This window comes from Ambystoma mexicanum, chromosome 7q (genome assembly GCF_040938575.1).
Source record: "Ambystoma mexicanum isolate Mex_15411 chromosome 7q, UKY_AmexF1_1, whole genome shotgun sequence".
Classification (NCBI taxonomy): domain Eukaryota; kingdom Metazoa; phylum Chordata; class Amphibia; order Caudata; family Ambystomatidae; genus Ambystoma; species Ambystoma mexicanum.
Genome location: NC_090941.1, coordinates 173,930,614 through 173,955,546, shown reverse-complemented (window position 1 = coordinate 173,955,546; position 24,933 = coordinate 173,930,614). Strand labels below are relative to the sequence as shown.

Sequence of the window (24,933 nt, the reverse complement as noted above, 5' to 3'; positions counted from 1 at the left end):
CTTCCACCAGCCCGGAAACAGAAAGGGAGGTGGCCGATTGCCTGCAGGTGTGCTTAGCCAGGTGCAACCAATTAGCCTGCTTCTGTGCTGGGCTAGGCAGTATAAAAGGCTGCTGCCTGCAGTGGCTCAGCCTCTTGCATCTGAGAGTCCTTCCTCCACCTTTCGCGTCTTTCTACGGATCTTTGTATGCTGTTTACCATCACTCCTGCTTGGACCCTGCCTTGTTGCTTGCTCCACCCTGCTGCCTCCAGCCATAGCCTTCCAGGCTCCCTGCCTCACAGCCCTGCTCCTCTGGGCTCTCCACACTGCAGCAGATTACGCTCTGCTGCCTTCCAGCCTCCGCCCTTGCCCTGCCAGGCTCTCCACATTGCAGCCGATCACGCTCTGCTGCCTTCCAGCCTCCGCCCTTGCCCTGCCGGGCTCTCCACATTGCAGCCGATCACGCTCTGCTGCCTTCCAGCCTCCGCCCTTGTCCTCTGGGCTCCCTGCTCTGCAGCCTGCCTCACTCCGGCTGCCTTCAGCCCTTGTCTTCTGGGCCCCCTGCTCTGCAGCCTACCTCACTTTGGCTACCTACAGCCCTTGTCCTCTGGGCCTTCCTACTTGCAGCTTATCACGCTCCGCTGCCTACTACCTACCTTTTCCGCTGGGTTCTCGGCCTAGCAGCCCTCTACAGTCCTCTGCTACCTTCTACGTTCAGCGGCCCTGTCCCTCAGGGTTCACTCCTTCCCGGCCCTTACGGGATCCTTGCCGTGCAGTCTGCTTTACTCTGCTGCCCTAAGCCCTTTTCCTCTGGGCGTTCTACCTTACAGTCCTACTCCTGTGGGCTTACTCATTGCTTTCCTGCTCCTCTGAGCTCTCAACCTTGTTCCTTACTGTCCTCTGCTATCCTATCCTGTTACACGACTTTCCTTTCATTTCCTTCTGCTAGTTTGCTATCACCTCCTTTCCTGGATTTGTCTGTAGTATCTTCTCTTGTCCTGTTTGTAGACCCTTTTGTACAGAGCTTGTCTGTTGGTTCCCATCAGTCAACCTCTGCCCCTTCCCTTGTCTCGTTTCTACATTACAGACACCCATAGCTGCTGTTCCAAGTCATGAGCAAACAGCTTGGGCCTCTGTTATAGCAAACTGTGCAGAAGGCTTGAGTATTTCCTAAGGTTCGTGGAATACTCTTTTCCTATATCTGCATACACCCCAAGAGGGAATTCATTCTGTACCTTTTCCTTGCTACTCTTGCCTACTCTTCGTTCTCTTTCCTTTCAGCTGTGTGTGTGCTTCTCTGTCCACTTTATTTAGGCACAACCACCCAAACCCTTTTTGGGTGTCCTGTGCCACTCTTAATAGAGTGCCATCCCTGACAGCTACGGAATGTATTTGTGGAGGACAAGCACCTACAATGCCTCTACTGCCTTCACCCGAACCATAAAGGACTATAGTGCTAGATATGCCTCGGTTTCTCTAAGAAAACGACAAAGGACAGGCATATTAGGCTGGCGGCATGGCTCTACACAAACAAGGCCTCTGACCCATGCTCCAAGCAGGGTCATGCCTCGTCCAGGACTGGCCGGCCCGAGGACCTGTCTTCCAAGTTCTTTGAGGGCGCCCCATCCATGGGGGCCCAAGATGAGGCCAAGATCCGCAAATCCGAGTCCACTGGGTTTGCTGCTGAAGCGGCCCCAAAGTGGATAGGATGCAATCTGCATCGCCTTCCGCCTCCATTGCCAGCCTACAATCAAGCTCCTCTTCAAAGAGGAAGTCATCTACGGGAGAAATCTGAGAAGCTGCAGACGGAGGAGAAGACAGCGCAGCCCATGCAGGCTCAACCGGCACAGGCAAAGACCTTGTTAGCGACTCAGTCAATGGCTACTGCTAACACGGCAGCTACGGGTGCTGATCCTACGAGTGTAGCTCCCACGGCGCAGAAAGTGTCCCTGCCCCCAAGGCACGCCGCCACCACAGAGATTTTGACAAAGTCTGTGGGCACGCCAGAAGTGGTGGATCCGCCCCAGGACCGGTTCAAATCCCCCCAGGGAGGAAAAAAAGGGGGGTGAGAGGGCGAGTGGCCCCAAAACAGCCCTCCCAGGTCGTTGCCCAAACTATGGAAGGCTCGTTCACGGGCGACGATCAGAAGTCCTTGCATATGGTCCACAAGGACGGTGACGAGGGCGCAGGCCCTAATTTTCCTGTTCTGCCTTCTCAGCTGAGGGGCATTTCCTTGGATATTAGATCGATTATACACACCTTCGTGTCAGAGATCCAGATGAGAATGCCTCCTGTGCCGGTACCTGTGGTCCCCCAGGTCCCGATCAGCCTCCGCCAAAGAAGAGGAAGGCGTTATGACGCCCCATACCAACCTCCTCCACCAAGTCGTGCCCCAACTCCCCCACCAGAGCCAGACAAGGGTACAGGAACAGTTACAGCCACGACGACGGATGATGACGATGACATCGTCGCAGCAGACGTTGAATTGCCACATTTGGATGCACCACATAGGCTTTCCCCATCAGATGAGGTGGGTTCTTTCCACTTCATGATCACCAGGGCCTCCGAGCTATTCCAGCTGTTGCCTGAGGAAAGCAAGAAGGAGGGCTTCTTGCATCAAAGGCATGGCGCAAAGCGGAAAGTGATCATGGCAGTGCCCTTTCTGGATGTTAATGTTAAAGGACATTTGTACCGTGCACTATCACCACCGGAGTGGTCCCCTGGCGCTCTGGCGGCTCTGAAAGAGGGAGGGGAGGCTGAGTTGGTGGGAGGAGGTTGGAAAAGTGCGAGAGTGCAGTGATGTACCTTTGGCAGCCTCAGCCCGGTGGGTCCGTTGGCTGGGCTTGGGGTGTTTGCAGCTGGCAGTCGTCGTGTGCTGTTGTGCGAGTCTGTGTTTTTTGTTTTTTGTTTTTTTGCGGTATAGTGAAGTTTGTGCGGTTTGTTGTGCTGTAGATCTGTGGTTGTTTGTTTGGAGTTTGAGAGGTGTAGGCAGAGGAAGAAATTGTTAGTGGAATTGGTTAGTTGGCATCTCTATCCTGAAATTGATGATTTGGGTTTGTGTGATCTTTACAGATGGGGTGCAGGGCATCCTCTGCCTCTGGTTGGGTCTTGGCCCGTCTTGCGTTCGGGGTCCCTTTCACGTCTCACTGCCACCTCCACTGGTCTCCCTAACAACCCCACATGTCCCCCCCCCCTAACTCCCCCACCTGCATGGCCAGTGCATCTGCCGGTGTCCCTAACTAAGTTTGCGTGGTGTTCGGTAGTGTCTTGACAATTTCCACAACCCGGTAGGTACCTAGTAGCAGCTAAGGTGCGGCTGAAGATTTCGGATGGGAATGGCTGGGTTGGTTGAGTCTCATTCAGTGTCACCTGTCTTCCATTCTGCCTGCCGTCGCCTGTTTAGGTGCCGTGGGTGCTTCTCTGTTGGTTCTGGGAGCTTGTGGGTGTTCTTTCCGGTTTGGTAATTCTTTCCTTTTTGTTGTTTCGGGTTTCAGTTTGAGTCTGTGGTGTTGAAGAGCCAGGTTTTTAGTAATTTTCAGAATTTTAGGTGATCTTCAGTGTTTATTTCTTTTGGGATGTTGTTTGTTAGGCAGAAACCTGTGCAGTTCCCTCTGGGACCACTGCAAAAGATTTAAGACTACATGTGTTTGGCAGTAAACCCACTTGGTAGCTGTCTGTACCACACAGATTCACTTGGTAGCTGTGGCTGAGCAGTAAGACTTCCCTCAAGAAGAGTTAGGCAGTATACCGAGTATTCACAATAGGTCAGAAGAACACAGTAGAGCAAGTAAACACTGACCAGAGCTTGGTGTAAAAGAGAGATATAATTATTTATTTAAAACCACATCTAGAAAAACACACAGGCACTAATAGTAAGCAATTCAAAAACACGGTCACTAAAAGATATACACTCCCTTAAAAGAATATTAGACAATTCTTTAGTAAAGCCCCACTTATTTTCAGACAGCGGTGAGCACTTAACGTAGATGGCACTCTAATAATTCGTTTTAAAAGGGAGAGAAAAGCAGAGTATACATTGAAACAGATCCCAACACTTTTACAAGAACACAGCAAGAGAGGAAGGCAAAGTAAAACCGTGTAGTTAGAGTTCAGTAGGCCGGACCCACTTTAAGAGGATCAGGACGAAATGTGTCCAAGGTCACACGGTTGCAGTGCACAAAAGTCTTGAAAAGGTTCAAAAACAGTTGGACCAAAGAAAGGGACCAGTTAGAAGGTCGAGGCGGCCAGCCCAGTCCAGAAGGTTAAGGGATTATTATTACCTTGTAGCAATCTTTAGAAAGGGCGGCCTGGCGGACACGGTACCTTAAAGTGGTGAGAATACTCCAGCGGGGGCAGTTGTTCCTGGCAGCGGATGCAAGTCGGTGCTTCGTCCTGGGGAAGAGAGGATCTCGTCGGGGAGGAAGAAAGGAGTCCGTTGCACTGGCAGGGAAGAAACCAGCCGCGGAGTTCTCAGGTAAAAGGACCGGTCCTTTGATTCGCGGTCCAGTGCTAAGTGGCTATCTGGTTGCCAGGGTGCTTCGCACGGGCAATTTGACCACAAGATGTCCTGGGATGCGAAGAAAAACTGGTTGTGCCCACCAGTCAGGGGAAGAAGCCTCTCCAGCCGGGAGATCTTCTCTGTCGTCGGGAAGTGGTGAGTCAGTTCCGCAGGGCTCCACCGGTGGTGTCGTCGTGGTAGGTCGGCTCAGCATCTCCCTCGTCGGATTCTCAGGTCCTGTGGCGACTTCTGAAGTTCCAGTCCCCAAAGCCCTGCTTTTATGCAGCAAACCCCCATTCACTCAGCCTAGCTGTCAATTAAACATGCTAAGTGGTGAGCCGGCCGGCTCACCACTTGGACCAATCACACAAGAGTGCGACTTGAGTTACCAAGGTAACTCAGTCCAGGGTGCCTAAACCCCCTCCCGCACCCCCTGTGATACCCAGACAGAGTGGCACCACTTTTGGAGGCTTCTGTGGAGAAGCCCTCCAAAAAGTGGAACAAAGGGCTTGACTTGGGTTGGAGTCACAGAAGAGAACACAAACGCCATTTTAGAATCGAGTCCTGGCAAAAAATACCAACCTGCAAATTAATATAAATAAACCGGCGCTATGTTCGAGGCTATGAGAATTAAATAATTAAAGTTGGTAGCCTTGAACAATGGGAAAATCCCATAGGGATATATTTGTGGTCGAATATAAAAAGTAGTATCCACTGCCACCAGCCAAAACTCGATCAGGGGGGACGGAGACGTGCCCCCTCGACTAACAGACCCTGGGGCAATTGAATTGCCCCGACCAGTACGTCCACAATATGCTGGTTGGTACTGGTTTCTGTTCACAATTTGGGACTAGTAAAGCCAATGCTGACTTTACATGCCCTGGGAGACAGTAGTCAGTCCCAGGGTATGGAGTCTATGGTGGGATGTCACTATGACACCCCTGTGTTATTGCACAGAGGGTGCTGTGTAACACACCTAGGAAAACACATGAGACCCTATGGGGTAAAGGACCCCATAACCCATAAAACACATTAACAGTAAAAGGAACATCATAAATCATGTCCAAGAGTGGGAGAAAGAGTCTCACTCTTGGCAGGAGAAAAAAACAAACTCCAGCAAAGCTGCTGGGGACTCGCTAGGTTAGGAAATTCAGCCTAAAGAGAGAATTCTCCCTAACATTGTTCCAGGTTTTTGCGGCTAAGTGGTAGAAGGCGGTGCCTCCGAGTTTTTTCTTAATGTACGGTTTTAGTTCCAGGCGGCTTTCGTTGCTTGACCTGAGGGGTCTTGTTGGCTTATAGATTTTCTTTTGTAGGAATTATGCTACTTGTCCCCGCATTGCCCTGTGCGTTATGCACATTGTTTCAAAGGTGATGCTATGTTTTATTGGGAGCCAGTGTAGCGTTTTTAGGGCAGGGGTGATGTGGTCTTTTCTGGATAGTTTGAGGAGTAATCTGGCTGCTGTATTTTGGATCCTTTGTAGTCTCTTCAGGAGGTATTCTGGTATTCCTAGGTAGAGGCTGTTTGCAAAGTCGATTCTTGACATGATGAGGGCGACGATAGTGAGTGTTTTGTGCGTGAAGGAGAGAAAAGGTAGGATTCTTCTTGCCCTGTGGAGGAGGAAGAAACATTTCTTGACTGTTGCATTATTTGTGTATCTGGACTCCCAGATTTTTTACTACCTTAGATGGTGATGGTGCGGTTCCCATTTACGCTGGCCACGGGATGGCGGTTTCATTCTCTTGATCTTTGGATATGATCATATTTGGGAAGAGGGACTGGCCCTCATGAAGAACCCTTGCACAGCTCCAGCCAAGCAGGATAGATTAGAGAAGAAATATAGGGTGCCAGACTGTGCACCCAAGTGCCTGAGGTCGCAACCATCCCCAGACGCGCTGGTGTTGTCAGCTGCGAAGAAACGGTCAGCTAACCCATCCTCATCTTTGGTCCCTCCGGACAGCGAGGGGAGAGGATGGATGCCATGGGGAAGAAGGTGATTTACGCCGGTGCATCCACAATCAAGGCAGCCAAAGCCCTGGCTATCCTGCCACCAGGTACAACAGGGAATTGTTACAAGCTAGGACCGATCCTGGAGTTCCTCCCATACGATTAGAAGATGAAAGCCCTTGCTCTCTTCCAGTAAGGGGAGGTGGCATCTGATCACGCCATCACAATGGCATTGGACGTCTCCATCGTGGGGTTCCGGCAAATGGGGAATGGTTTCTGCCTTCGACAGGGATGGATGAAAGCCACTCATTTCAGTCAGGAGGTCCAAACTAAGGTACACAGACCCATTCTGTAGCACAATAGTTCCAGGTAAGTAACTTGAACCTTATTCACTGTAATGATCTTTCTATGGATTCATCTCCCGCAGATACCTCATCGACCCTCCCATCCATCCGAACTCAAAGTTCTATGGCTTGTCGCTTCTGTCCAAACTAGAAGACGTCGGGTGATGGCTCTTAGATGACTTCTCTCTCATTCAATAAAAAAAAGTAAATCATTGTTGTGTGGAATCACCCTGTTGGGACGTATACTTAAGTTTTTCACCAGCTGATTAGCCTCCTCCTGTGGTTTTTCCTTCTGCAAGGTTCATGCACAAGGAAAAAAGGGAGAAACTGAAGCATGGGGTGTAGTGACGTGCTGTATATACACAACGCCTGACGTCACTTCCGGAGCAGACTATCGAGAGTCGAGCAAGACAAATTGACGATCGGCCGAGTTGGGCCCCCAGGCGAAAAGTTCCCAAGCAGCAGAGCTGGATGATGGTTATCTATCAAGATGAGGAATCTGCGGTAGAAGAATCCATAGTAAGATCATTACGATGAGCAATTGCTCCTTCTGGGCTCTTCTATAGTTTTTAGTAGATAGAATCCTGTTAGGGAGAATTCGCAGAAATGTGCCAATTCCCTTCTACCTTAGAGACCCCCAGCTCTTTTGCTGGACTTTAGGACTTTTTATCTCTCATATAATTTTAATGTGACTTATTCTGTGTTTCTTTTAACTCTGCAGTCTGACAAACTCCATAGGCATCATCTTTACATTGTGCCACACAGCACATTTAGTGCAGTGGTGCAGGGAAGTCTTGGATTTCCCAAAGGTTTAAATACCTTCTCTTGGTGAGACTACAGTTTCCAAGAGCAGTGAAGTGAAATTGACTTTACTTACAATTTGTAACTTTCTAGACCCAGCCCACACTATCTTACCATAGGGTGCTAGAGGGGTTACTTATTATCCCCTTTGTCTAATTTCTCATGTATAATTTTTTGTTATCCTTTCTACAGTTAATGGCTGGTGGCAGTGGTTTACTTTTTACTACCATTTGTATGTTTTTACCGCAGGCTGCGTTCGCAGCCACGATAAGGAACCCATATGTGCCCATTTTGTCATAATGGCCCCAGTCTTTTTTCACCATTTTCTGTTGGAAAGGTCCTTCTTGAGATTTACTCTGCGCGCCAACCCATGTTTAGTCTCTTTGTTTGTTTTGTCTTTGGCGGGATTCACGAGTGAACCCCACCTCTGGCTCCAGTATGTCTGGCAGGAGCAGGAAGTGACGGAGGTGCCCGAAACTCCCTGTGCTTAATCCCGTTGGTTACAGGAATGCACCCAAAGGTGATTGGCCGGCTGGCTGTCCGGCAAGGACAGCCAAACTGCTGCATGATTGACAGCTAGGCTGGAATGAATGGGAGAAACTGCATAAAAGGCAAGGCTTTTTGGCTTGGAAGGCAGAGTCGACCACTGGACAAAGGAATCCGAAGAAGAACTTGGAAGAGACGCCTCCTGCAACTCCTGGACCGTTGGTTTGCCTGGTGAAGCCCTGCTGCTGTGCTAAAGCTCTGAATTCTCCTTGACTAGAGAAGCCCTGCAAGGACGACTTCTCCCTTTTGAGTTGGTGGGACCAATCAACTCCAAAGTAAGTCCGCCTGGACATCCTCTCGAAGCTGGTTGCATTTCCACTGCAGTTGCTGCTGGAAACGAATAGCCAGGGAGAGGAACACCAGATTGTGTGCGTTGCTTTTAAGTCATACCGGAGCGCTAGGAAGATCCTGCAGACTTCCTGATGCACAGAGTGCTGGACCCCAGATGCAAGGAAAGTCTGAAGTGGTATCAGAAAACCGTGTGTTGCTATTTGCTGTCAGACGCGAGGAGCTGAAACACTGAAGGACAGCTGAATTGAAGTTTGCCCATTGCTGCCGCTGACCGTCCCATTGCAGAGCTGGAATCCCCAGACGTCCTCCCTCTTGTCCCCACGACTGAGGCCCAGGAACAACAGGATCTGCAGAGGTGCATAGGAACAGAAGCTAGCTGGAACCATTTCTTCTAACCAGAGGTACTATAAAGTCTAATAGAACTTACCTCTTGTTGTGTAGCCTTACTTGCTCTCATTTCTACAAACATTGTGCAAGATTTTTTATCTACCTGCAAAGGAGATATTCAGCTCCCCTTGACATTGTGCAATTAACATTGGCTGTCCTGGCTCCCTGAGAGACTCCTCTTTACCTCTGACTTTGTGTTTTGGAAGGTGTTTAAAAGTACTTGCCTGTTTATAGGTTATTTGTTAACCTTTGTTTTATTCCTCTATTCTATGTTTTTCACCTAACTCGGTATTGCTCTAAATGTACCAGTGATAAATCAATGTCCACAGTGTCCTAGCTATTTAAGTCACCTGAGGGTGTAGGAAGTGTCTGTGTGCCATCCCCAATGGGTGTCATCTGATTTTAGAGAAACTAAGCATGTGTTTTGAAGTATATTAAAGTGTTACATGTTTTGCTCACTTTCTGAAGAAGGCTCATTTAACTGACTGAAAAAAAATAACAATTGTTTTATCAAGCAACCTGGAGTGTAAGTGTTTTCGGATAACTGTACTGTGAAACTCTGTCTCACAACATTACTGCTCACATTGACCCCTCTTGAGATAAGCTTGGCTGCTCGACCACACTACCAAGGTTGGGTCCCTATTGCCAGGAGGTCAAGGTTCTTGTAGTGCACCCAAAGGGTAGTGCATACAATGTTGCCTAACAAGTCCTTACTGAATTTTGCCTTCGGCGGGCTTCGGCCCTGAAGCCCGCCCAGGCTCCAGCGTGTCTGGGAAGGCAGGAAGTGAGGGAGGAGACCGAAACGTCACTGTCCTTTGCCTGTAGGTGTGCATGACTGAAACCGTGCCCTGGAGAACAGCCAACCCCCACATGATTCACAGCTCCATGGGAGTGAATTAATGGGTTCCAGCATATAAGGTGAGGATTTTTGGACTACAGGCTGGATCGACCACTGGAAAGAAGAAATCCAGAGTAGAAGACGACCAGAGACGCCTGCAGACGCTTTGCAACACCGTGAAGCGACCACTGCTGTCCTCACCCCGTTTTCTGTAATAGAGTAACTCTGAAGAGGACGACTCCTTCCATTTGACTGGTGGGAACAACCAGTTGCAAGACTAACTTTAAACCAAGCAATATCCTGAGGTTCTGTGACTTTCCAGAGCTGCGGAACCCCAATACCAGAGACCCAATCCGACCCATCCAAGTTTCCTCAGCAGAGCGCTGGACTTCAGGAACTGAAGATTGACTGGGCGAATCGTGTCCTTTGGTGCTGCTGAAAAGGTGCCAAAACCACAGTGACAGAAGTTGCTGAAATCCATGTCAGAGGTCCTAGTTGCTGAAATCCATGTCAGAGGTCCTCTCTCGAGACTGCTTGTGAGAGATGCCATCCATTGTCCTGCCTTTCGTCACCAGACCAAGGAATTTGGAGGTCGAGTCCAGCGCTGCCACAACAAGGAGAATCCAGCCACAAACATTTCTTCAAAGCAAGGGTACTTTGGGGGAAAAAAAGTATTGTTTTACCTTAATCTGAAAAGTCGCTCCAGAACGTCAGAGTGCACGTATAGGTGTCCAGGGCAACCCCCTCTTACCTATAACCCAACCGGCTGCTTATGTCCCTTTAACAAGTCCTTTCACAGGGTCTCCAATGTTGGTTGTATACTCGTGCATCTTAGATACTCGAAAATATACACAGGAGTTTTCGTCGTTCTGTTGCTTTTCAAGACTTTGAGACCTCTCCAAACTGCTTTAGCTAGGGTTGCGTTTTGGGCCTTAAAAGCCTTGCTGTGCAAAGAAACTTACTTGATAAACTTAACCCTGGCTAGTGTTACACTAGCCAACTGTTTTCCTTCCTAAAAGGCATTATCCTATGTGATTTTGTAGACTAAATGTACTTAACATATGTCTCCTAAGTTTTGCGAGTGCGCGTTAGTACTGATAATATGGTAAAACTGTCATTACTGTCAAAAGCTGTAACAATTTTAAGTGCAAGCAACTACAAACTAAGCAGTGGCCTTTGAAAAGTATTCTAAAGTATTTCTAAGTATTTTGTTTAATTGTATGAAGTATCTTAAAGCATATCTTGTGTAAATATAATAAATACATATTTTAATATAGATTTGTGTGCAAGTGTTTTTGATGTGCATTACTAAGTTCAGTGTTCTTGCCTAGTTCACATCTTTCTCTTATGATAAGCCTGACTGCTCTACCACTCTACCAATGTTCCATGAGTAGTAGACTAACTTGTACGAAGATTTGGGGATCTACAAACCATTGGGATCGTTTTGTAAAGCCTACCTGGACTTTGGGAAAACTCCCTTAACACTAAAACACAAGCCGCAATGTAAAGACTGAGCCCATAGGGGATAACGTCTCATTGTTATCCTGTAGGGTTAAGTACTGTGTTGTCAAATGGGGCCTGAAAGTAGTTCTGAACCCAATACTCCCAAGAGTGATCAGAACACTAACCATAGGCAATCCAGCACAAAAGGTGCACTCCACATACCACAGTATTGGTCTTTAGAGGACACTGGGGATGCTTCTAGCAGGGAAGCTCGTGGTTCGGTTCTGAATGGAGTAGCTCACCACAGGAACCCTACACCCATGGACATACTTTAAAAATCATCACAGGTGAGTTGGATAATCACCCAACAGAAGAACCTAATGAAGAGGCGTTGTCTGAGGAGTGGAGAGTGAAGTAGAAGACCCCCGACCCCAGAAGAGCTAACCTGAATGCCCAGCTCATGCCGGCGGAACTCCATGAAGAAATACAAGCAATGGAACAGCACCTCAGCGGCCACATGTATGAGATCTAGCAACAGAGTGACTCTTTGGATTAAAGGTCACAAGTTGCACTTCAGAAGAAACTGCAGGTCACACCACTGGAGGTCTTCATGCAAGGAGAATAGTACCAGGGTCTAGTTACAAAAATGAAAGGTAAAATAAAGGGTCCAAGAGTGGCCACATTCATGCAAGTACGTCGGCAGGGAGCATTACTCAGTCTGAGGTCAAACAGCACAGTCAACTCCTTAGAGATGAAGAGCCTCCAGAAAAACAGATCCAATTTCCATCACTGGATGAGAAGAAAGGTGGCATTGGACATGGTTCCTTCTGATCAGATGGGAAGGGAGGCTCTGTGTCCCAAAAGATTCTGTAGTTTTTTCATGGTCATCCTCGGGTCAATCACCTATCTCTGATACTTTAAGAGCACATTCCAGCAGTTGACAAATTTCCTGGGCAAGAGTGTCAGCTTTTATACCTAAATTGAAGGTTAGAAGGCATCCCTCGTGGCAACCCTCACACACCAACCATTCACACATGCTCCATCCAAACTGTTGGCCAGGCCCCCAGCGGTGACCACCACAACACACATGCACATGTACATGGGCATTCTCCCAGGAAAACTCAGAGCATGTGGGCGCCAGAGGAATCTGTCTCCGAGAGCTAACCCCTGCACTAACACCAAGGCAAAACTTCACATTCCTTTGTGAACTCTTGGTCGGATTTCACCTCAAGTAACCTAACAGACATAATCACAGTCCAGGGCAACAAAGCACAGTTGCCTGCTTAGTGCATTTCACAAAACTGGAGGCTCCATTTAGGAAACCCTGGGAAGAAAAACGAGTATTTTTAGACAGAATAGCTACTGCTCATGCAGCCATTATTTTAAACTACCTTCCACCAAACGGAGCCAGTACAATGGTCGGGTCAGGCTACTGACTTGGGGAGACTAAATGCGCACCTTGAGTACTGTTTGTGGTGCCAAAAGGGACACATACATATAGGTTGCAGCCTAATGGGACCTGAATGGGTTTCATTGGAGAAAAACATTAAAGACCAGAAAAGGGAATAGACAGGACTATCAAAAGTGAGTGAGGACTTTCTGCCTTACAACAACCCTCTTTCAAAGTTGGAAGAAAACACTCGCATATACATTTGTGACCTGATCCGCACACTGTTTAAAACAATGTTTTAAAGCACGCTACTATAAGCAATCCTCTGTCCTCATCCTCCTTGACCTCTCTGCTGCCTTTGGCACCGTCAATCACCCCTTACTTCTCAACACTCTTTCCTCCTTTGGTTTCAAAGGCTCTGTTCTCAACTGGCTCTCCTCTTACCTTTCCTCCTGCTCTTTTGCTGTCTCTTGGGGCTGTCACACCTCCTCTACTCTCCCCTTGGACTACGGTGTAACCCAAGGCTCTGTTCTTGGCCCTTTTCTATTCTCTTTACACCTCCCTTCTTGCCCCTATCATCTCTTCCTTTGGAATTTCTCACCATTTCTATGCTGATGACACCCAGCTCTTCCTTTCCTTCTCTACCTTCACTCCTGACCTACACCTTAATCTCTCTTCCTGTCTTACCGCTATTAAAAACTGGATGTCCTCCCATTTTCTCTCTCAACACTGATAAGACTGAAGTCTTATTCTTTCCCTCCAACACTCTTCCCCCTCCCCCTCCCTCTCCCCTTCCTTTTATTCATTTCCCCCCTCTAATCTTCCCATCTCTGCCCACGCTTGCAATCTAGGCATTCACTTTGACTCCTTCCTTTCCTTTTACCGCCATATCTCTCACGCCTGTCGCTACCACCTTTTTAATATTTGTAAAGTCTGCTTCTCTCTCACCTTCCACGCCACTGAACCTTGAATCTCCTCCCTCATCTTCTCTCACCTCTTGTATTGTTTTTCTATCCTCTTTGGACTCCCTGCCTCTCATCTCGCCCCCCTCCAATCCCTCTACCACTCTGCTATCCATAACCTCTGTCTCCTTGCTCCTCGCGACTCCATTTCCTCTTCGCTTTCTTACCTTGGCTGGCTTCCCTTTCATTCCCAACTTAAATTTAATTTCCTTTGTCTTTAAATCTCTTCACGCCCTTATCTCTCCTCTCCTCTCCTCTCCTATCATTCTACATGCCTTCCCGCTCCCTCCATTCTGCCAACCTCTTCCTACTCTGTTCCCCCGTACCCATGTGCCTCTTCTCTCTTTCCCTCCTTTCAGCTCCTAGCTCCCCTACACAGGAACTCCCTACCTCTCTCTACTGCTCAATCCCCATCTTTTCCTCTTTCCGCGCTTCCTTGAAATCTTTGTCTCCATTTCCCACCATGAAACCTTTCTCTCTCCCCTCACGTCTTCCTCTACTTGCCTCTCCCTACCTGCTTCTTTTCCGCTTACGCTTACCTGTTTATCTTTACAGGGTAATTGCTCTACACACTGTTTTGTTGGTTTGACTCATGTTTTATAAATTGCTTCTGTTATAATCTTCTATGTATGTTGTTATAACGTAAAGCGCTGTATAAACACAATAAATACAAAAGCACATACAAAGCAATGCACATGGGTGACTTATGAAAGGTAATGAACAGAAGACAGCATTACAGTTGGGTAAGTCCTCCTACTTAGCTCTGTGTAATGCCTCAGTCTTTATCCTTGAAACAACGGCACACTGGTGCCATCCCCTGCATCTAAGATGTCATCCTATTGTGTTTGGTTCCAAAGAAATACTCCACAAAATATATATTTGAAAGCCAAAGAACCGGGACTTCTAGTGCGGTACAAGCCAATCCTTTTATTCTCATATGCATTACTGCATTCTTTTCTTTTTACCTTAGAAGAATGATAACCCTGAGTTGAAGCATACATTTGACTGTGTATATTACCACATTGAAGATAATGTCTTTATAGGGTGAAACCTTGATGCTTGTTTTGAGCCTACAGCCTTTTTTCCCTCTTCAAGATGATCCCCAAACAATTTTTTATTGTGGCCCAGGTTGTTCCTGTGGTGTGTTCTGATAACCAAAGAGACCCCATAGGCTTGAGGCGTGTGTTCACTGTGCCCCTGATGAATGGCTATTATATTTAATGTGGTTATTATACAGCCAGATGACTTAGTCACCTAATTGATATCATTACTGTTTAAGGCAAAAAAGAAAATGGTAAAGTAATACAGATGACCATGTAATTATGTGCTTGTACCGCACCATTATTACTGGTTCTTGTGTCTCCGCATGAAATCTGTTTAAGCTGTGTGGAAGCATACTTGGCTTCAGAGGGGAAGGGGGAGGTCAGAGCCTTCATATAAAATATTTATTGCGTCTGTGAACATTTGGGTCCGCTAAAGGAGGGGCCACATGCTGCTCACCTCCACTAGGTGTAGGTGAGCAGCACCTTTCCCGACATACCAGAAAGCCCTTTAAAAAAAAAGAAAGACACCACGCAGTCTGTTGCAGGTAGGTAACATGCGTTCTTGAGCATTGCATCAGAAGTGGCCCGGGAAACTGGGCATGAGGAGAAATTGGACTTGGTTTGTGCTTATTCATAAATGGAAGCTCACCCTTATAAAAGCAGATCGGCACTTTTCCCTCTTCTGTCTTTCAGCGCTTCCCCACTAACAAAGCTTACTTCATTGCTAAAGAAGTGTCGACCACGGAGCGAACGTACCTGAAAGATCTTGAAGTCATCACATCGGTAGGTTCACGTTGGCGATGTTCTTCTTCCATACCAGTATTAATGTTTTTTTTTTTTTGGGATATTGGTAGTTGGCATTCTAGTTTTAGACGGGACACAAACCGTGTCTCTGCCCCAGCACCATCTGATTGGCAAGTTATTAACAGAATTGCCCATGTCACACCCTGAATGCTAAGCATTCACTGTGTGGCATTTTCCGGTTACCACGCCCTGCTCTTTCATAACTGCACGGCATTACTAGTTGGTTTCCATTCAGACTTAAAAAAATGTATATATACATTTGGCTGTTTTACTAGAACGCTCTTTCACCACTCACTATGCTCACTAGGTTTGAAGTCCAACACACCTGGATGGGCCACCTAAGTTACCCATACCGGTTAGGGATGTAACGGTATTACGGTATACCGTTAAAGATACCGTGAACCACTTAATTGAACAATAATAACCGTCACATTGTTTATACTGGTATACCGTTCATACCGTTAAGTGTGCTTTTCAATCTGATTTGTAAAGGCTGCAGTAAGCAAGTGCTGCGCAGTCTTGGTCTTGTACTGTTGGATGTGCCATCTGCCAAGTAGTTTCAGTTGGAGCAGTTTTTAATGCCATTCCATAAACCACACGTGCCTGACGTAAAATCAATATGTTGGCAATGGGAAGAATAAATACAGTGCCAAGAAGGAAAAGGGTTTACTTTGGGTTGGCGGCTTTGTGGTTTATATATTTATAATGGATAATGTTTTCTAAACATATGACAGTGGGGGATTTCCCTGGTTCTATCATTGAATTTACATATAATAAGTCATACTGCGAAATTTACTAATCTCTGTAGGTATTCCCTGCTGCCATACCAAAGGGTAACATGTCTGTGATTACTGAACACCTTTTGGCCCGCAAGTAAACTTAAGGCTGTAACGTAAAGAGAGACGTGTGTGAATATGCGCACAAGCGCATACTACCATCAGCCTCCATTGATCTGTGGCATGCTTATTATCAAGATGACATGTTCATCTTCACCAGTAGCCAGTGGGGGAGCTAAAAGCCTAAATGACCACTTAAGAAAAGCTATTAAGTTTGCTTTGCCAGTTGCAGCAGGGCTTCCTCCGCCCCCTCCTCCGCTCCATACGTGTGTTTTTCTGTTTGGTGGAAGCAAGGGGTGGCATTTCAGTGAAAAGTATGTTGAAACACCCAATTCTGGCCCTGGGTGCCTGGTTTTGTTTGTGATGATAAATCTGACAATGTACGACCTTTTAAGAAAATATTTGTTAAGATTAGTTAACTCCACCTGCTATACCGCGATAACCATGATATATCGTCATTTGGCAAGAAGGTTATCGTACCGTCATAAAACTAATACCGTGACACCCCTAATACCAGTCTATCAAAGGAAGTCCCTCCTAGTGGTGCAATGCTGTTTCTCCTTAGGTAGTTCTTCTCGGGTCTGTTAGGCAGAACATTGTCATCAATTGTTTGCTTAAAACATTTAATTTGCTTATACATGCATGCCAACATTTGAAGTATGGTGAACTGGGAAAGAAAATAATGATAGTGAGCTTGGATTCATTTATTTATTCGCCTATTTTTTCAAGAGACTTCCTGGAATGCTAATGCTGGCATATTTATATGCTTTTTCTTCCAGCTTTGGTTATTTTCCTTTTTGTCATATATTGATTCACACCAATTAGTTCAACTACTCAAGCCAGTCCATAACTAAACCAGACTTTTCTCTAGATTTTGATTATTTCACTACCATTTTTTGCATCTATTATAATGATAATGGGGCACTGTCACTTATATAGCGCGCACCACAAACTGAATTGCCTGGAAGCACTTGGATAATGTGTGCTAGTGTGACCTCACTCAACAGTACTAGTTTTCGCTTGGAAGAATAAATGACTGGGTCATCTATGGCTGTATTTCATCTTCAGTCTCTGTAGTCATTCTTTATCTTGTGGTAAATATTATGTTCCTTGTTAGTTCTAACCACTTTAGGGAGCTGCTCATTTTTGATTTCTAGCTTTTTGATACACTCAGCCATCTCCTGCTAGAGCAGAACTCCATTTGTGACCAGAAATAGTTGCTTTCTAGGCTACTTCAGAGTGCTCAAGCAAAACAGACTCGGCAGACTTCTGTGGTCTTGCCTTTGTATAAAAGGCCAGAGCTTGTGACTCTTTTGTAGGGCTCCAAGCAGCGAGGGTTGGATACTGTTGATTGCATTTTGTGGGAGGGAGCCTCCTCCGCTATTCCTCTGGTGGAACCCACACCCTCTCCCAGGCTGCTCCTTTGCATACGTAGTACTTTGGGGGTACCTTGAGCAGGGATTGAGAGGTATTCTGTCTTCTTGACTGATCGTTGTTTTTTTGATTGGTGGTGTCCAGTGTCCCAAAATAATGTAAATGGAGCAAGCTATTTGATGAGGACAAGCCTCTGGGGGTCATGCTGTGGCTACTCTAGTCTTCCTTACGTTTGAAATCTAGTATGCAGAACAGTCACACCGGGTACACAATTGGCAATCCCTCTCCTTCTCAAGTCGTACCTGAGGTTTCTAGTGAATTCCCGTTTCTAGTTCATGGTACATCGGTCTTAGCAATCCAAGCTGAACAATGGCAGTATGATGGATTTCACAAGGTTTCCCCTATAGAAGAATGGCAGTGCAGGGTTGGTATTGCTGGTGAAGCTTTTTCCTTCCTATACCCTGGATCTCTGCAACATGTTTTAAACAATGTTGTATGGAGCCTCTACCTTGGCCCACATGCATGAGAGGTGAATAGTCCTCTAAATAAACTTCCCTTACTTGCCTCTGCATAGATGACACCCGTCTGCCTGCACCATATGCTTACCTAGTAATGTTTACTGCATATATGTAGAGATGGAAATTAAGGCATGTTATTAGATGGTGTCTCTTTACATTCCCTCTCAATCGAGCCTCCATCAGTAGCAGTCAATTAGTAGTGGCCTCAGTTGCCATCAACTCGTGAATTTCTATGACAGTGAAATACTCTCAGACATGCAGTGGCTCAGTTCATTCAGAGCAGACAGAATTCTCTGATGCCTGCTGAAGGCAGTCTATGCTGCACAAGATGGGAGAGCATGCATTCTGGTCCCTTGTTCCTTTCATGAAGTAGGCGAAGGTTTGTATCCTCTGCAGTACAACTAGTGGGTGTAATGACCACCTGATGGCATATGGCCCTGATCCTCTCTTGGCTGCTGTGAACAGCAGATATGTGCCAACATTATCCACTCCGTTTAGGAGAGGCTAGATCAGTCCTGTTTGAAACCTTTTGTTCTTTGACAGGCAGTCTATTTATAATGATCCCAGAATGCAAAACTAAAATGAGGAATGGACTAGTGTCTCCCTAATGGAATGGTTCATTTTGGCATGTATGACAGCTTGCATTGCAGTCCACGTGGTCTTTGTATTCTAGGGATACATCCTCTCATTCCTTTGAATCCCTTGATGGACATTAGGTCCATAATGTGTTTTATTTACTTATTTCAAACACAAATTATCTCATGTTCAATGTAAAGGAATTTCACATAAAGGAGACAATGAATCTAGAATACCTTTGGACTTCCTTCAGAATTAATATTGGGAGAATGGCATCGGGTGGTATGAATACTAAAACCTGTTTTTGGCTTCTTCTCACATCTGAAACTGGTTTATGTTGTGTTAAGTGTTTGACAAATTTGTAAATCACCATGTCGCCTCTAATAACTTGTTTCATTTCAGTGGTTTCAGAGTACAGTGAGTAAAGATGACTCCATGCCAGAGACGCTGAGAAATCTCATATTCTCCAGTTTTGATCCTTTATACAAGTTTCACACAAGTTTTCTCAAGGAAATTGAGCAGCGGCTTGCCCTGTGGTAAGGCTGTTGGAATGCATTTTTAGACGTGGTTTCCTTTTCGTCTATTTAAATGTGTTGGCATACTCGGTTATGATTACGGGTTTAAAATGACTGCATAATTTCAATTTTATTTTGGACTTGAACATCGGTTTTGAATAGCACTGGCAGCCTGCTTTGATTGCCTTTGGGAAAATAAAGTTAAATGTTCTACAATGCTTGAGACTAAAATGTTAATAAGGTGGTAAAACGTAGAAAAGTGGACCCATGTGTTAGGACAGTTTTTCTGGAGTCCAATTAAGGGCTTAGTAAAACCATTCAACTGAGAAACTACAACACTCCACTCTTAGTATAAGGCTGTATCACCTGAGTTCATGTTAGACAGAAAAGCCAGGCTTATCTTAGGAGGGAGAGAGGGCTCTAGGAAAGTACATTGAACTTGTAGTACACCAAGGATACAATGGAAACACTGCCAAACCGGAGTATTATAAAAAAATAAAGGTATATTATAAATACACATATAGGCCGAGGTAGGTCTTGGGGTAAGTACTAGTCAGTCATTTTATATACACACACACACCATTATGCTTGAAGGTGCACAGGCTGTAGCATATAACCTTATTTGAAACACTGAATAGGAGTTCTAGGGAAGTCGCACCAAAAATGACTTTCAGCTAACATACAGTAATTCAAGGGTAGTAGACCCTAACAGTTGTACCATGACGCTTAGCAAGAAATCACATAGCAAGTCAATTGGACAATATACTTTTGTGAATGGGGACACACTAATTCTAGGAACAGTATAAACCTATAACTTATTTTGGGATAACTGTTATACTCAAGGTAAGTAAAGCCTTTTGTGTAATACACAGAGTGATGATCGAGTGGTTTGTGGTGCCTGTGGTCTGTGGTGCCTGTGTAATACACTGTAAGACTTGTTTGCAGTCTGTCTTCAGCCTCTATTACCTGGGAGGTGCCCAGTCTTTGGTGGACATAAAACATAATTTGCGGCGCAAGGCGCCATGCAGAGTGATGATAGTGGTCTGTGGTGGTCCGTAGGGGATCCGGGGAGCTCCCCAGCTTTCCAGTATAGGGTAAGTGAAGTTTGCCATGTTTGATTCGTTCTCCTTGAAGTGATCATTCAAAAACTCCTCGGCTGTATTCAGATTGCCAAGGCTTCGTTTATAAGGCAAAGTAACAGGAGTACTGAGGGCTCATTTGGTTGTCATTTCTCCACCTGGTGTACTTGTCGGTCTGCCAACGACCGTTCGGTCTGAGCTTGCGGTTCTTCTTGAAACCTTTTTTGCTAAGCGGTCTACCTAAGTAAGGTTGCCAATTTACCAACTGGTATTTCGTCCCATTACAGGATATAAGCGCTACGCAGTAAGGTGTTTTCCCAGACTCTTACTTGGGGTGGCTTTGGCAAATGCTCTGGACATTACAGTAATACCCAGAAGCGAGGCAATTGCTGCATGCACAATTACTGCCAATACTTCCACCCTGGTTCGTCTTCAAACTAAGGGGCAGGTCACAGTCGGTTCAGAGATTGCGACACAGCCGGATTATTGCCAAGCAGGTGGAAAGTTTGTATCAGATTCAGCTGTGCTGGCCATTGAAACCAGCACACCTGCCTGCGAACCCCCTGGTGGAACTTGAACACTAGTGTGAAATTCTGTGTCAATGTCTGGGACATGTGTGAGAAATGGGCAGGACAGAGGGGAACAGGCCACAGTGTCACCCTATTATGTCCTTTCATCCCGCCTTGCTCACTCTCCCTATCTGTATGCATCTGACTCTTCAAGGTTGGATGGGCCTTCTGCTTTTGCCCACAAAACCATAAACAATTACTCTCAGCCCAGACTTCTTCCTTCAGCAACTAAAAGGACACTTATGGATGCCAGAACTGCAGCGATTCTTTGCGATTTGAAATTTACTCGAACAAACTTGGTTAAGTCTTTTTTGCATGAGGATTATGCCAATTTCAATGTTAATATGGTGGGTGATGAGTCTAAATAAGTTGACTTTTTGGGAAGATTTTATATTGGGATTGGCAAAATCCACTTCCTTGCCACAGAGCAAGGATTTGCCACATTCTGTTATGAGTGTTGGAAATCCTGTTAATAACAGTATGGAGTCTCTGCTGGTGTGTGATCAAATTTGAGGGAAGCTGATGGATTAGTTGTTGACGATGGGGCAAGCGACTCCCTTGAGCAAGAACACAAAATGGTAAATTGGGCAAATCAGAGTATAATGCAAACGCTAGTGATGTCTTGCAACGCCAAGAATGCCCCAAACCCTGCTTTTGATATCAAAGGGGTGGACCCGGTTGTTGGTGAGGGGGTCTACAGTTAGGCAGGTTACCCAAAGTAGAATAAATCACTACTGAAAATAATAAGCTAATCCAGCAAGCTGCTGTGATGAAGAAATAAAAAAAATATGAAAAATCTAAGTTTAAAAATGAGGATTAAAGAAAATGTTTGCACCGATTACATGGGCTAATAGGAGTGGAAGTCAGTGTGAATGAAACCGGTGCAATGCATTCTGATGACCGGAGTACTGTGGGTAATTTGATGATAAACCCCGTCCTGCACACACATCTATTGAGATAACCCCCTCAAAGGAATTGTTACCTAAACCAAACAAAGGGGGCAAGAAGGGTGTAAACCATTATCAGGTAAATAGGCTTTTACCCACTATCTGAAACCTGCAAATAGTTATCAAGAGTGTTCAAATTATCATTGGATTTGATCATCTTAACTGTTATCCAGATGTCCTTGATGACTTTGCAGAAGGGGTACTTTTTAACGACGTTAGTTAAGACATGCATTGTCCCGGTACGCCTGTGAATGAAATCAGAATGCCAGAGTCATGTGATGTGGCAAGTGTTGACTGTAGTCAGCCTGGGAATAAACTAATATTGCCTTCCTTGCCGACATTGTTTGTGGGCCGTTCACAGGGTGATAGGGACAGTAGGTTGAGTGCTAATGAATTTGGGTTAGCCAAACATTACACAACTGTCCCTGTAACAAAAGGGGCTGGGATAAATGTAGGGTTGGTCATAACCTTGGACGAGAGCCACTATATTACAGAACGGTTAGCCTCCGGTCCCTGCAATCAAGGTGCCCAAGTAACAGACGTTGCAGTCTTGCCCTAACCAAAGACACATATTTTGACCTTTGTGACTTTGGAAGAGCTACGGAGCAAAATGGGTATCCCTGGATGGGATGGCTTGAAAAAAGAATATCTAGTTAAACCAGTCTCTAAAGGGCAAGGTCTTATTGAACGGCGGTATGGTAGGTCCCATAAGGACTCCCAAGTTAGTAGATTCCCGCAGTGACTCCTCCAAAAATACACTTTACATGGGACAGATTTTTTAGGAGGATGTGTGGTCACTCCTCAATAGGCAATATGTTATTAACTTATTTAATGAAATAACACGGCTGAGATTTTTGAGGACCTCGTTCATAATGCAGGTTGAATTTGTGAACTCATTTAGGGTTGATTTAATTCAACTTTATTTTTGTTCTCGAATGGTTAAAATGGTGGTTTTGGAAGAAGCCAATTTGCATTCATATGGTTTTGATGTCTTTGCACAGTTGCCCTCACCGTCTTCTAAGGAGGGGACTCCTATGGTCCCGACTTTTAATGCTCTTGATTTAGATAAAATTGGTAGGTTGACACCTCTGAAAATCTGTTTTTCAAATGATTTTGTTGATAGTCGCCGGATCACGGCCAAGAGATTAGGAAGCAACCAGATGACTCGGAGCATATTAAGCGATCCCTGCATACACAGTACTCTGTGGGTTTCGTGGATAAATGAGTGGGATAACATTGTTAGGTTTGAATTCCAGGGGGCATGCTCACTATACGTTCTCATCTTTTGACAATTTTTGCAGGGATGCTTATGAGCCTGTGTGCTTACAAGAGACGTGACTGAAGGTGATACCTGTAATTGATGGTTTTTCTGCATGTGTCGAGAAAGCTCACTGAGGTCCTAAAGGTCGACCCTACGGGGGTCTTTTATATGCAGTTGGAAATAATTTGGGATACCATGCCACCAAAGTTGAGCTGAATAATCTGGTTATTTTGGTTGTTAAATTAGAGGTTACTTCGGCTTTATTCGATGTTAGTTCCCTCTATATTGTGATTAATGTATAGGTCAACCTCAAGAATTGTTCAGTTTCAAATTATTTGACTCAATTATCATATATATTTGCTTATCGGGCTGAAGAGTGTAACCCTTTCATTTTACTAATGGGGGATTGCAATAGTGAAATCCTGGAGGAGTCATGGTATGGTCTAGCACCACGCTGTAACAGTCATTTTCGTGTGAGTGGGGTGTTCTTATTCTGACAGATCTCGATATTTGGGATATGCACTCCCTACACGGTGGCATAGTGGGGGACCAGCCACCATAGTTCACTTGCAAAAGTGCAAATGCAAAATCGACTATCGATTATGTGTTTGTTAGAAGTGGCCTTTTGGCGAACTGCTTAAGACTGGAGGTTAAAGATACCAAGTGTAGTTACCATAGCCCCCTGTCTCTAGAATTGATGGTCTCATCCCTGACAGCCAGAATGACCGGTGACACACTTGTAGTCGAAGTTGGAGAAGGGGACAATGCTTGCATGAACTTTCTTCGGAGTAACAATATTACAGTAGAAGACTTAATTTACGCACCTAACAAAATGAAGTGTAAACTATTTAGGGCTGATTGGATTGAAAACCATAGAAAATTATCTGCTCTTTAATTATTCAGCCATTTTTTGTATGACATTAGAGTCTTAGGTCCTTTGCTCGGGTATTTGATCAGACACCCTTCGCTCCATTTTAGGAATCAGTTTTTAAGATAACGTTTTAATCCGTATCCAACAAATGAAGTAATTGGTGCTAGAAGGGGTATGCCCTGCTCTGGGAGAGGTTGTAGGTTATGCAGGGGCTATGTGGAGACTGATGCATCTCGTAATTGATTGTCCCTGTTTAATACTGCTTCGAATTTGGGTTTTGGCTGTGTGTCAAACACCAGAATACTTTTGGCACTACATTTTAAATTCAGAAAGAACAAATTTGAGTATTGCAGTGATGAATTTTTTTAGTAATTGCTTTTAAGAAATTTGGAATACCTGGAGAAGGTTAACATTTGAAAATAATTGATGGTTTTAACTCATTTTTGTGATGCAGTGTTTGATATTTTTTTTAATGTTTTATTTGCTATTATGAAATCTTGTGTATTACTTTAGTTTTTTAAAATTGTTTTGTGAAATTGTTTTTATGAAATTGTTTTGCAAAAGGTTTAACTAGTTTAAGCCATATTGCAATAAAATAAAAAATAAATATACCATTACAGCTAATTTTCAGTTCAGTGACACACTAAGACAAGCAAGAACTTTAACTTCTTTTTAGATTGGCACACAGCTAACTCCAGGTAAGTGAAACCTCTATACTTTTGTAAGGAGCTACCAGCAACCTAAAAGGCAAGTATGACGTAAGAAGTCTTATTCTGTACAGGTTAAGAGCAGGTCAGGCGAAGCAAGACCCAATTGGGGTCACTCGTATAATTATCCTAACAGGAATAATAAAGTGAAACCAACAGCATTACCTTTGGGAAGAGGGGAACCCAATTCACAGCTGAGTAACTTAACCTTCAGTCTACTTTCTGTTAGAATGGGGAGACAGTTTCTAAGGTAAGCAAGACTCAGAGATTACTTATTTAAGAAGGCACACAGCTTGTTCAAAGTCCGTAAAGCCTATATATTCTTTTCAGCATGGCACAACATAGCTAAGGCAAGTAATAACTTGTGTAACTATTCACTCAGAGTTTTTAAAGTTTCCAATTAACTGTT

At 45.1% G+C, this 24,933-nt stretch overlaps 1 protein-coding gene across 9 annotated transcripts in view; it reads left to right on the top strand.

Annotated features, from left to right (window-relative positions):
- The window catches only part of FARP1 (FERM, ARH/RhoGEF and pleckstrin domain protein 1), a 1,178,254-nt gene that overhangs the window by 888,283 nt on the left and 265,038 nt on the right, over nt 1-24,933 (top strand). For 5 of the 9 annotated variants that reach the window (XM_069640745.1, XM_069640749.1, XM_069640750.1 and 2 more), the window contains exons 15-16: nt 15,161-15,250; nt 18,978-19,111. In XM_069640745.1, the coding sequence (XP_069496846.1) occupies nt 15,161-15,250; nt 18,978-19,111 (224 nt within the window). Of the gene's footprint in view, nt 1-15,130; nt 15,251-18,977; nt 19,112-24,933 lie in introns of all 9 variants that reach the window. The other 4 variants (XM_069640747.1, XM_069640742.1, XM_069640744.1 and 1 more) reach the window with 1 other exon arrangement.